Below are 13,518 nucleotides of genomic sequence, written 5' to 3' on the forward strand. Positions count from 1 at the left end.
GGGACATAGGACAGATGTAGGATGCTTAACAGTGAGACATAGGAAAGATGTAGGATGCTGAACAGTGGGACATAGGACAGATGTAGGCTGCTGAACAGTGAGACATAGGACAGACGTAGAATGCTGAACAGTGGGACATAGGACAGACGTAGGATGCTGAACAGTGGGACATAGGTCAGATGTAGGATGCTGAACAGTGGGACATAGGACAGACGTAGGCACAATACATGGTCGGACAGTAGACTGCAGAGACTGAATATGTGAAAACGTAAATGTGTGACTTGTGTGCTTTCCAGTGTTTCTGTACTGCATGTAATATATTGTGTTGTGTTAGTGTATTTGTATGCTGACGTCATGAAATGAATGTAACTGGACAATGAAGTATATCGTATCGTATACATTATACAGTAGGCTATGGTATAATACACAGCAAGATCAGCTCAGTATATGTACTACTTAAATAACTGAGGTATTATTCACTTTTACTGATAAGAAAAGGGTGACCAACTACACCCTATTTCATAATCACACAGCATTGACATCCGGGGCTTGACACACACACATGCACACACACACGCATGCACACACACACACGTACACACACACACGTACACACACACACACACACACACACACACACACACACACACACACACACACACACACACACACACACACACACACACACACACACACACACACACACACACACACACAAAGCCTATAATCAAACATTCACCTGAGTACCATTTGAGGAAGGCCTGATAAGGTAGCAGAGGAAGTGGCAAATAGTCTACACCCTTCTCTGCATTCCTACAGTACCGTGGCCCTGTCAGAGCAGTCCAGACTTTACAGGGATCACATACAGGAGTATCAGATACAGGAGGATTGCATACAGGAAGAGGAGAGGAAGAGAAGAAGACAGAAGCCTGAGGAGACTGACAGAGAGTGTCAGAGAGAGGTGTGACAAGTAGAGAAAAAATTGTTTTTGAGTCAAGTCAGGGAGAGGAGGCAGGGGGAGCTCAGAGAGAGAGCTGTCCAAAGAAGTGGAAGAGAGATCAAAGTGCAAAGAGATCAACAGTGAAAAAAAACTCGGTGAGAAAACAAAAAATAGACATCTACAATCGGTTTGAGTAGGTTAAAAGGTAGAACCACCGTACAGTACTGTACTTGACAGCCGGATTTGACCAGAACTAGCATCGCCATGGTGACCCTGGACACGCGGACCCTGACGGTGCCCGTGGGCATCGTGAGAATGCTGGAGGTGGTCCTCACCTGTATCTCCTTCAGCCTGGTGGCCTCGGTGGGTCACTTTGGCTCATCCTACTGGGCCTGGTGCATGTTCACCTGGGTCTTCTGTTGCTTCGTCACCCTCCTCATCCTCATCATGGAGTTCACCACCCTCAATGCCCGGGTGCCCATCTCCTGGGACGACTTCACCACCGCCTTTGCCATGCTGTCCACGCTCATGGTGGGTAACGTCCACGTCGTCTTCTGTCTGTGGGTTAGACTATAAGGGGTAGAATCCAGATAACATACCTAAATATTAGTGTTAATGTGTGACAGTTACATTTGAGACAATATAAGCATTGAAAACTAGAGTAGAGATGGATGTGTGTAGTTTACTTTTGTGTAATTGTAAATCAATTAAAAGCCGATTTTTGGGAAATTACACATCAATCTTCCCTGCCATAGATTAGACTTCTGTTTGAGGAGGTGTACTTGTACATCACACTGCTTCTTGCATCAGAAACAGGAGTTAGGTTCCAGCACCTACGGGCCGTTCTGGCCAAGATAAGGCTACTTACTTTTTTATAAATATATTTTGCCCTTATATAGTGAGTATCAGCCCTGGACCTTGATCAGACAGTTGTTGTTATCATACGGTACATGAAGTGGTTAAATGAAACATGCAATATTTTAGTACCACTTAGAGTTGTTGGTCGATCCAATAATGGCAGCAATCGCTAGTCATTTACTCTCACACTAATTGCGAATGAACTTATACTGAGACATAGACGCCAGCAGATACTGATGTAGTAATAGTTCTTTCTAATTGCTAGTTCCACTGAACTAGAACAAGTTATTGATCAAAGTGATGAGCTCATCTTCAGTATGTCACAACAGCAAGGCAGCTAATCTATCTTTTTCTCTAGTGTAGTCCATATATCACCTCTAGTCAGATCAGTGAGAAAATTGGATAAATGCAATTAAAGGAAAGGCTTTAACCATTAATAAGGTGTGCGTTGGAGTTCCTGTAGCTTTGCCAATATTTTGGAATGGTTTATTGAGTAGGAGCTACATTGGTAGTAGATTAAGTAGAAGTATCAGGTGATACGTATAGTACTTTGACAACTTTAATGAGTCAATTAAGTCCACTGACATTCCATGTTATTGTCTTCAAACTCTGATGTTGTTTATTCAATTCCATTGCTGTTATTCATCCACCATCATCATCTATTGTCTTGGGCTTTAACAGGTGCTGGCTGCCTCCATCATCTACCCCACCTTCTTCACATGTGTCTCCTGCGGGAAGCAGATCGCCGCCACCGTCATTTCCTGTCTGGCCTTCCTCTTGTACGCCACGGAGGTGGGCCTGATCCGGGCCAAACCCGGCGAGATCAGCGGCTTCCTCTCCACCGTCGCGGGCCTCCTCAAGGTCCTCGAGGCCTTCGTGGCCTGCATCATCTTCATCTCTCTGGACCATGGCTCCTACTCGCGGTTCCCAGGGCTCCAGTGGTGCGTGGCGGTCTATTCGCTATGTTTCATCTTCGCCCTCATCATCATCCTCTTCACTATCTGCCGTCTGCTGTCGCTCTTCCCGTTCCCGTTCGACAAGGTGCTGACGGGCTACAACGTGCTGGCCGTGCTGATGTACATGACGTGCGTGGTGATATGGCCTCTCTATAGCTTCCAGAACAACCACAGCAGACCCAGCGGGTGTGGCCGCAACTGCTACTGGGATAACCAGGTTGTAGTGGCGTTCATGACCTGTTTCAACCTTGTGGTTTACATTGTGGACACGGTCTACTCTTTCAGGCTGGTGTTCTTCGTCACCCCGGCTTAGGACAAAGGTCAAAGGTCACCCACCTTACCCAACCTGAGAACTGGCCCTGAAACACAGTGCCGGATCTTAAACAATAGACTGAACTTTGCTTTTGTATAAATACAGCAAACTGTAACCATGCTGTTTTTTTGGAACACTAATTGGTATTGGGAGAACGTCTCTGTATGGTGGATAATAACCGTTTTACTGGGCAAGATTACATTGTGAATGATAATGCTTCTTCATGAATGAAATGGGGTTATAATACTGCTAGCAATTCACAAACCATAAGGTGGATAAGAATGTTCTGAATGCTTGGATCCGTACGTAGATTCAATGTATATTTTGTCTTCCCGTCTTTAAAATACACAAGGAACTATGCAGTGTGCCCTACGCAGTCCACATGGGCTGTAATCAAAGTGAATAGAAAGATCAAAGAGCTGTTCTTGATATGTTCATTTTATTCTCCAACTATGTTACACCTTTGTCATGGCCCAAATAAAAACAGATCTGCTATGCAGTTGTCGGCTATCACAGCTCTCTCTCTCTCTCTCTCTTTGGCTCAAGCTCTTTGTTTCATTGCCAGTGATTCATAATGGTGGAAATGGCCTCATTGATGGTTCAGGAACTGGAATTGTCGAGGTATCGTTGTCCATAATTACTACCTGACCTGGCCGATGTGAATTCTTTTTAGAGGACGGGGACAACCAAAACGCTTTTGTTGTCTGGATTCATTTACACTCCAACGATATCGACTACCTCCGGACGTGGTCAGGAACAGCTAATCACAGTCAGATATCGACTACCTCCGGACGTGGTCAGGAACAGCTAATCACAGTCAGATATCGACTACCTCCGGACGTGGTCAGGAACAGCTAATCACAGTCAGATATCGACTACCTCCGGACGTGGTCAGGAACAGCTAATCACAGTCAGATATCGACTACCTCCGGACGTGGTCAGGAACAGCTAATCACAGTCAGATATCGACTACCTCCGGACGTGGTCAGGAACAGCTAATCACAATCAGATATCGACTACCTCCGGACGTGGTCAGGAACAGCTAATCACAATCAGATATTGACTACCTCCGGACGTGGTCAGGAACAGCTAATCACAGTCAGATATCGACTACCTCCGGACGTGGTCAGGAACAGCTAATCACAGTCAGATATCGACTACCTCCGGACGTGGTCAGGAACAGCTAATCACAGTCAGATATCGACTACCTCCGGACGTGGTCAGGAACAGCTAATCACAGTCAGATATCGACTACCTCCGGACGTGGTCAGGAACAGCTAATCACAATCAGATATCGACTACCTCCGGACGTGGTCAGGAACAGCTAATCACAATCAGATATCGACTACCTCCGGACGTGGTCAGGAACAGCTAATCACAGTCAGATATCGACTACCTCCGGACGTGGTCAGGAACAGCTAATCACAGTCAGATATCGACTACCTCCGGACGTGGTCAGGAACAGCTAATCACAGTCAGATATCGACTACCTCCGGACGTGGTCAGGAACAGCTAATCACAGTCAGATATCGACTACCTCCGGACGTGGTCAGGAACAGCTAATCACAATCAGATATCGACTACCTCCGGACGTGGTCAGGAACAGCTAATCACAATTAGATATCGACTACCTCCGGACGTGGTCAGGAACAGCTAATCACAGTCAGATATCGACTACCTCCGGACGTGGTCAGGAACAGCTAATCACAGTCAGATATCGACTACCTCCGGACGTGGTCAGGAACAGCTAATCACAGTCAGATATCGACTACCTCCGGACGTGGTCAGGAACAGCTAATCACAGTCAGATATCGACTACCTCAGGACGTGGTCAGGAACAGCTAATCACAATCAGATATCGACTACCTCCGGACGTGGTCAGGAACAGCTAATCACAATCAGATATCGACTACCTCCGGACGTGGTCAGGAACAGCTAATCACAGTCAGATATCGACTACCTCCGGACGTGGTCAGGAACAGCTAATCACAGTCAGATATCGACTACCTCCGGACGTGGTCAGGAACAGCTAATCACAGTCAGATATCGACTACCTCCGGACGTGGTCAGGAACAGCTAATCACAGTCAGATATCGACTACCTCCGGACGTGGTCAGGAACAGCTAATCACAGTCAGATATCGACTACCTTCTCTCTCTCTCTCTCTCTCTCTCTCTCTCTCTCTCTCTCTCTCTCTCTCTCTCTCTCTCTCTCTCTCTCTCTCTCTCTCTCTCTCTCTCTCTCTCTCTCTCTCTCTCTCTCTCTCTCTCTCTCTCTCTCTCTTTCTCTCTCTCTCCCCTGTACCTACTCTAATCCTGACAAACATGCTATCCAGACAGATATGACAGAATTCAGCTCAAACATGAATCTGAATGAGTAAAACATAACTATTGACATTTAGCTGACGTGACCAAATTGTTTTAATAATGTTATATAACAATAAAATAAAGAAAACATTTGCTTAACACCTATTCTCTTTCTACAACACTGTTAAAGGACATTCAGCAACGCTGCCTCCCTCTCCCTGTTTGCTAGGGTGTGTCTGCTATGAGAGGCCCATTGGATGAAATGGCATGGGATGTCGAGGTCCAGCCCAGGGCTTTGCTTTCATGTCTCTTTCTGTGTTTGCTGAGTGCGGCGGGGAAGCCGACAGCGAGATAAGTCTCAACCACACTCCGCTCCGTCCCACCTGGATGACATCACTCTCTTACACAGGCAGCATCTGAATCCCTCACGGACCGTGGCTTACCACAGGTTCGATTTGATAGGGAACATATTGGGCCATTCTGAGGCTGCTAAACTAATGATCATTTCTAAAAAGACAGCAGAATAATTGTGGTTGGTGATCTGTTTATGGTGATGATGTCAAGGTCTCTCATGCCCACACTTTGTTTTGTGATACACATGGCAGGGGTTATTCCTTCCTTCATGAGAGAAATTAAGTTAAGTGACGAATTAAGAATCATTGTTCCAAAACAGAAGCCAACAGAATGATGGAGGTTCCTGATCTGATTATGGTAATGAAGTCAAGGTCTTTTATGTCCACATCTTTTCTTCTGTCTTGCAACCTTTGACAGGGATTATTGATTTGTTCAAAAGAGAAATGAAGTTATGTTGCTGCTGTCTCCTTGGCACAGATCAAGAGGGAGGTAAAAGTGAAAAATGGATGAGGCAGATATAGAGAGAGGGAGAAGGGAGAGTGGGAGAGAACGAGAGAGAAATAGAGAGAGAGAAGAGGGAGAGGGAGATAGAAGGAGAAGTATATAGAGAGTAAGGAATAATAATATGAGGGTATATAACAGTGAGAGGGAGTTAGGCAATGCACTGACAATATTTAAAGGGATCATTGTCCTTCAGTTGAGACAGCTGCTGCTGTTGACACAACCATGCAATCTCCATAGACAAACACTGGCAGTAGAGTCAATTAATCAAAACAATTGTACATCTCGGTGAACTCATTTTTCATTATTGTGTATCCCTAGTGGCACCAGTGAATCCAAATGTAATACATTTTGTAAATGATTCCAAAAATAATGTAGAGTGTTACATTCAAAGTTGGTATGGTACACTCTGAACTGGGGCAGTAGTATGCATATAAGTAAGTAAGCATTTCACGGTAAGGTCTACACTTGTTGTATTCGGCGCATGTGACAAATAAAGTTCGATTTGATATCATATTATCTTTATCAACCAGAACACTATTCGATTTCCATTTTCAGTGGAAACAGAATAGTTCCTCTACAAATCCTTTGCCTACCACTCCTCCCCCTTCCCTCCATCTCTTTTTCTCCCTTTCTCAAGAACATGGATGAGGATATTAGTCAATAGCCATCAAGTGTCAAAAAAGAGCTTAAGTCAAGTTAGGAACATTAAACTGAACAAACGTGAGGTTAATTCGCAAGCCTGGGTTTCCCTGGTTGGGGATGTGCACTTGGACCAGAGCTGGGTGCAAATAGTATCAGAAATCTTTCAAATGCTGTAGTTGTGCTTGATTGAGCTTACCTGACACAATGGATCCAATAGAATAGTCCCAAAGGTGCGATCCCCACTGTCTTTCCAAGTAGACTCAATCAAATGCTCAAAGTATTTTAAAGATTTCAATTCTTACTTGAACCCAGGTTTGATATGGTCCCACTCCTAGGGATTGGGTCAGTATTGAAGTTTACCTTTGACAGAGACCAGAGTCCATCATGTGTGGTGTGGGCGAGCCAGATAAGACTGGGTCGTAAAACGTGCAATTAAGCCAAGAGAGGGAAGGATACACCATAGAAATAGAATGAACAGAACGGGCTTGGAACCTCTAAACTCATGGGTACACTCGCAAAGGCTGCCTGGTATTGTGATGCAATTATTTCCAAGGTAATTATTTCCAAGGTAATTATTTCCAAGGTAATTATTTCCAAGGTAATTATTTCCAAGGTAATTATTTCCAAGAATGTTAAATTAAATGTTTTTTTTATTTAACCTTTATTTAACTAGGCAAATCAGTTAAGAACAAATTCACAATGACAGCCTAGGAACAGTGGGTTAACTGCCTTGTTCAGGGGCAGAACGACAGATTTTTTTACCTTGACACCTCTGGGATTTGATCTACCAACCTTTCGGTTATAGGATTAGCACTGAAAACATGACCAGAGGTGGGGAAATCATGTTATAAAGTGGCTGTAGATAACTTTAAAAACGTTTAAATAAAATAAATACGTTTAATAAAATGACAGTAAAACAGTTCATCTATTTGTTTGCTGAGTAATAGTCTGAAATTCACCTCCTTTGTATTTATTTTCCACTTTGATGGTGAACTTTCTGTACTGCTACCATTCTCTCCCAGTCATTTTCATTCAGGCGCTGGTGCAATGAATTTGTTTATTTTAGAATGCTTTTGCATTTAATTATTAAGCTATCTTAACCTCTGTTATCTTCAACCTAGCCTATGAGTACACTTGCAATGGCCGCAATCATTGACATGAATGAGGAGGCCCGTTCTATTCACTCTATTTCTATGGGCTACACACCATCATAAACACAGGAGGAGTTTGGCTCGACACAGGCATGCTCTGGTCTCCACAGCATGGGGAAGGAGACTTGGATAAGGCAGGAATGAGAGAAGGTCTTACCTCCCTTGAAATTGTAGTGCTTTACTGGAAGGTCCTTAGTCGGCAGGGGAATGCACAGAGAGACAAAGACGGTAGGAGAGTTAGGAGGAGTGGAGATGTCAATGTGACACAGTGGAGAAAAGAAAGTGACGCAGCAGAACATTACTGGGTGAGCTTCCATGAAGAGGAGAATGTAAGTCTTTAAGAGGCAACAGTAAATGAACACAGTTAATTGAATCAGTGATTCATTCAAATGTGAAATATGTGCATTTGATAAAAGAGAGCAAAGGAGAGAGACAGAAAGAAGAACATTAGCCAGAAGAAAGAGAGAGGAAAAAGAGAAACTTTAGCCAAACAAAAAGTCAAGGAGTGAACAGTCACCCAGAGTCCCTAGATAGGTCCTTCAACAGTATCTCATCATGGTGAACCTGGACCTGAGGTCTCTCACCCTGCCGGTGGGCATCATCCGTATGTTGGAGGTGGTCCTCACCTGTGTCTCCTTCAGTCTGGTGGCCTCGGCAGGCCATGTGCTCTCCACACACTGGGACTGGTGCATGTTCACCTGGTGCTTCTGCTGCTTCTTCTCCCTCTTCATCCTCATCATGGAGTTCACCCGCTTCAGTGCCAAGGTGGGGGATGTTTACTGTCTGGATTTGATGGAATAGATTGGTGGGAGGGGAATTTGTGGCTCACGTGTATCGTAGCTTATGTGTTTCTGTCTTATATATTTCTAATGTCTATTTCTATTGTAAAGCAGTAGTAGCAGTTGCACATTTTTCAGGAAAACATATTTTTCAGGAAAACTCTTGGCCCTAGACATAACCTTTCCTCACATCTCCCCTCCTCATCATCTCAAGGTGCCCATCTCCTGGGATGACTTCACCACGGCCTTCGCCGTGCTGGCCGCACTAATGTGTTTCACCTCCTCCGTCATCTACCCCACCTTCTTCACCTGCCCCACCTGCTACCGCCAGATTGCCGCCACCGTCAGCTCCCTACTCTGTTTCGGAGTGTACGTCGGCGAGGTGGTGTTGGCCCGCCTCCGGCCCGGTGGTGAGATCAGTGGCTTCCTGTCCACTGTCCCGGGCCTCCTGAAGATCCTGGAGACTGTGCTGGCCTGTATTATCTTTACGTCGCTGGATCCGGCAAGGTTTCTGTTTCATCCGGGACTGCAGTGGTGCGTGGCGGTTTATTCCCTCTGCTTCATCTTCGCACTCGTCATCATCTTCCTCACCGTCGGTCAGCTGCTGTCGCTCTTCCCCTTCTCGTTTGACAAACTGCTCACGGTCTATAATATTCTGGCCACCATGATGTACATGACTGCCACGGTCATCTGGCCGCTGTATAGTTTCGAGAACAACCCCCGGCCCGTTCCGTGTTCCCCCTGTCCCTGGGACAATCTGGTTGTGGTGACGTTCATGACCGTGATCAACCTGGTGATCTATATTTTGGATACGATCTACTCGATAAAGGTGGTCTTCTTCACATTGGATGAGGAATAGGCCAGATTCTCAGGAACCTTGACTCCAACTTTTCCAGAACCGGTCAATGACTGACACACTATCATATTGCATGGAGAAAATACTGTTTACTGAATAAGAAACTCCAGCACGCTGGTAATCTTGATTCTCCACATATGGTTGAAAAGATCCATTTCATTTCTAGAGAATGAAGAGTTTATTTTCAAATCAATGACTGAGAGCTTGGAAGAAGAACATTTGCAGAACGTTGGCAGAACATTTGCTGATGTCTTTTGCCTCAGACATGTGGAAGATATTTAGTTATTCCTATAACACTGTAAATGAACTCTTATTGCAGATGAGGATTCTACAGGCAAGGACACACTGTTTATCACTTGTAGCTATTAAAGTGTGCAGTAGGAAGCTGAGTTAATGATTGATCGTATCGATTTCATAGAAATTAAAAATACAGAACTTTGGATCCTGATGCAAATACAATATGAATGTCTAATCTGGCAACATGGTATGTATAACCTAAAACCTAGTTCCTTTGGGCCAAAGGCACTAGCAGCAATATAGATTCTGCCAATTGCAAAGGATTTGTGATCTTATATTCATGTTGACCACTTCTTTCTTGGTTGTTAGACATGTTCTCTTGTTGTACTGCTAGTTGGCTCACTAACTGCCAGATAGTTGATTACCTGATTACCAGCGCTATGTGGACTGCACACTATAAACAAATGGTTCTACAGTATATAGTGCCAAATAATAGTTATTTGGCTCATAATGATAGTGTATCCTATTTTGGTACTATATAGAACCCTTTTTTGAAGGTTCTATAAAGAACCATGTTCACAAGGTTATAAATTGAACTATTATGGTGCTATAAAGAAACCTTTCCTAAGGTTCTAAAAATAACTTTAAAAAAAGTTCTACATAGCACCAAAAAGGGTTCCACTATCATTACAACCCTTTTTGGTGCTATAAAGAACCCTTTTTAATGGTTATTTATAGAGCCTTTATGGAGAATGGTTATATTAAATTAAGAACCTTTCTCAATCTCAAAGGTTCTACAAAGAACCCTTTGAAGAACCAGAGAGAGATATTTATTCTGGTTAGACATATACTGTTAAAATTCCATAGGTGTCGTTGAATCAGGTGTGATAGCTCTGGAACAGCTGGGGGGCTCTGAGGAGAGAATTGAGAACTGCTGGTTTAGGTATTTTTAAAAGACTGGAGTTGGAAGGGGACTCAACTCAAGAACTGATCTTTCATTATGATGTTGACCTTTTCTTACAAGCCCATAGAATAGGGAGAGGTAATCAGATAAAGTTTGTGTACAGGACAGGGGACCTTCTCCATTGAAGTGTACCATCTTTCAGATGCAGACATAGGGTGCATTCAAAATGTTCAGTAGTGCACTATATAGGGAATAGGGTGCCATTTCGGAAGCATCCATAGACATTTCATTCTGTCTGCTTTTGAATGGGCTTGACGATTATATCCTCAAATTCATGAAAACACAGTCATGTAAGATATATAAAAACTGATATTCGTGTTTGTGGATTAATTTACTTCTGCTAGATGCCTTTCATTAACCTCTATGGGATCGGTGACCCACCCTCAGGACGGTTGAGCTAACGTGCGCTAATGTGATTAGCATGACATTGTAAGTAACAAGAACATTTCCCAGGACATAGACATATCTTATATGGGCTGAAAGCTTAAATTATTGTTAATCTAACTGCACTGTCCAATTTACAGTAGCTATTACAGTGAAATAATACCATGCTATTGTTTGAGTGCACAGTTATGTACTTGAAAATGTATCAATAAACCAGTTAGGCACATTTGGGCAGACTTGATACAACATTTTGAACAGTAATGCAATGGTTCATTTGATCAGTCTAAAACTTTGCACATGCACTGCTGCCGTCTAGTGGCCAAAATCTAAAGGGCGCCTGGACTCCTAAGTTATATGATGGCCTTTCTCTTGCATTTCAAAGTTGATGGGACAAACAAATTTGAAAACTCATGTTTTTTCTTTGTATTATCTTTTACCAGATCTAATGTGTTATATTCTCCTAAATTAATTTCACATTTCCATAAACTTCAAAGTGTTTCCTTTCAAATATGCATATCCTTGCTTCAGGTCCTGAGCTACAGGCAGTTAGATTTGGGTATGTCATTTTAGGCAAAAATTTAAAACAATTTGCCTACAAAATACTTGCACAGCGTATAGCAATGATTGACAACCAAAATCTACGGCAACATGCTAACAATAGAGATGTGTGAATGATTAATGACACACATGAACCTTTGTTCCCTCTCAGCTCACTGTATGATTGAACCAGAGAGTGTTGGACAAGGGCTGTGCAACTCAAACAAATGTTCAGATATATATAGATTGTGTAAAATGTATCATTAAGAAAAGGGAATCGTGTCCGTTCTTGTCAATGTCTATCCGCAACAGTCCTACTGGATCACGTCATTCGTTACACTCCCTGGTGTGATCATGTTAATCATTACCCAAAGGTTGTGTTGATGTGGGTTGCTAGGCTGTGTTGCCATTTGTAGTTTATGACTCAATAACAATAGACCTACGGATCAACGTAACCAACTTGAAAATAGCAGAAGTGATACTGTATTTTGCTCAATAAAAAGAAGTGACAGATTTCACAGTTGTAACTTCTGTCTGCTGAAGCGTGAGCTAAATAGTGGCTCAATCACATGACTGAGAATAAAAAAAGCAGACTCTCATTGTACTTCTGAAAAGTTTCATTAAGTTTGATGTATAAACCAGTCTGGAGCGAAGATAGATTTTAAATATATGTCATTAGAGAGAAAAGGGCTTGTCCTTGCAGCATTGTCTATTGTCAAATAAAAAATGATTTGTCATATGCACAGGATTCAGTGAAATGTAAACAGTACAGTGAAATGCTTGCAAGCTCTCCTGTCAGCTATTGTTGTTCTTCTGAATTGACAAAGACTGAGTTTTTTTCAGTTGTTGCTGTGTTTGAGCCGCTACAGTTAGTTTACATGCAAAATGTTGGGGAAGTGAGGTTTTGTGGTTTGTGCATAATGTGACTGACCGGACTCTACCTTGGATAATTTCTACAGAAGGCTACTCCGAATGACAAAGAGCAGGTAATAGTCCTAGGAAGTAAAAAGTTAGCAAAACTATGAGGTACTTAAGTTGGGACTAAAGACTTATGATTTATGGATACACTTCATTTCTCATAACTATGGACACACTTTCAAGGGGCATACTTGGACATCAGATATGCAAACAAAGTTTAAAATATTTCAAAGAATATGTTCACAGAATCCTGCTGTCTGGCTGGAAAAAGTAATTTTTTACAGATCTATTTCTTTAGAAATACGATCAAGTTCACAATACATGACAGTCAAACAACTGGGCCTGCAGCCAAGGACCAAGGGTCAGTGGCAGCCAATAAATGATGATATCATATATAATCAGACCTGCCTGCAGGCTATTTCAAGAGAGAAATTGAAACTAAATGTGGTGCCATATTTCCTCTGGCCTCTCTTTCTCTCCTCTTTGGTCTGTCCTTTCTCTCCTCTTTGATCTGTCCTTTCTCTCCTCTTTGATCTGTCCTTTCTCTCCTCTTTGGTCTGTCCTTTCTCTCCTCTTTGATCTGTCCTTTCTCTCCTCTTTGGTCTGTCCTTTCTCTCCTCTTTGGTCTGTCCTTTCTCTCCTCTTTGGTCTGTCCTTTCTCTCCTCTTTGGTCTGTCCTTATCTCCTCTTTGGTCTGTCCTTTCTCTCCTCTTTGGTCTGTCCTTTCTCTCCTCTTTGGTCTGTCCTTTCTCTCCTCTTTGGTCTGTCCTTTCTCTTCTCTTTGGTCTGCCCTTTCTCTCCTCTTTGGTCTGTCCTTTC

The 13,518-nt window shown here is 43.0% G+C and overlaps 2 protein-coding genes across 2 annotated transcripts; both read left to right on the top strand.

The window, feature by feature from the left end:
• The first annotated feature begins 744 nt into the window (after positions 1-744).
• Positions 745-3,580, top strand: LOC110486924 (myeloid-associated differentiation marker-like). Its single transcript, XM_036939678.2, has 2 exons — positions 745-1,471; positions 2,480-3,580. The coding sequence occupies exons 1-2, from the start codon at positions 1,205-1,207 to the stop codon at positions 3,065-3,067; spliced, it is 855 nt and encodes a 284-aa protein (XP_036795573.1). The 5' UTR covers positions 745-1,204; the 3' UTR covers positions 3,068-3,580.
• A 4,500-nt stretch (positions 3,581-8,080) lies between these two features.
• LOC110486926 (myeloid-associated differentiation marker homolog) lies at positions 8,081-12,522 on the top strand. Its single transcript, XM_036939027.2, has 2 exons — positions 8,081-8,789; positions 9,018-12,522. Exons 1-2 carry the CDS (start codon positions 8,580-8,582, stop codon positions 9,660-9,662), a joined length of 855 nt encoding a protein of 284 aa, XP_036794922.1. The 5' UTR covers positions 8,081-8,579; the 3' UTR covers positions 9,663-12,522.
• Positions 12,523-13,518: the final 996 nt, after the last annotated feature.

Source organism: Oncorhynchus mykiss, chromosome 13 (genome assembly GCF_057628025.1).
Source record: "Oncorhynchus mykiss isolate SJ-2025 chromosome 13, ASM5762802v1, whole genome shotgun sequence".
Classification (NCBI taxonomy): Eukaryota; Metazoa; Chordata; class Actinopteri; order Salmoniformes; family Salmonidae; genus Oncorhynchus; species Oncorhynchus mykiss.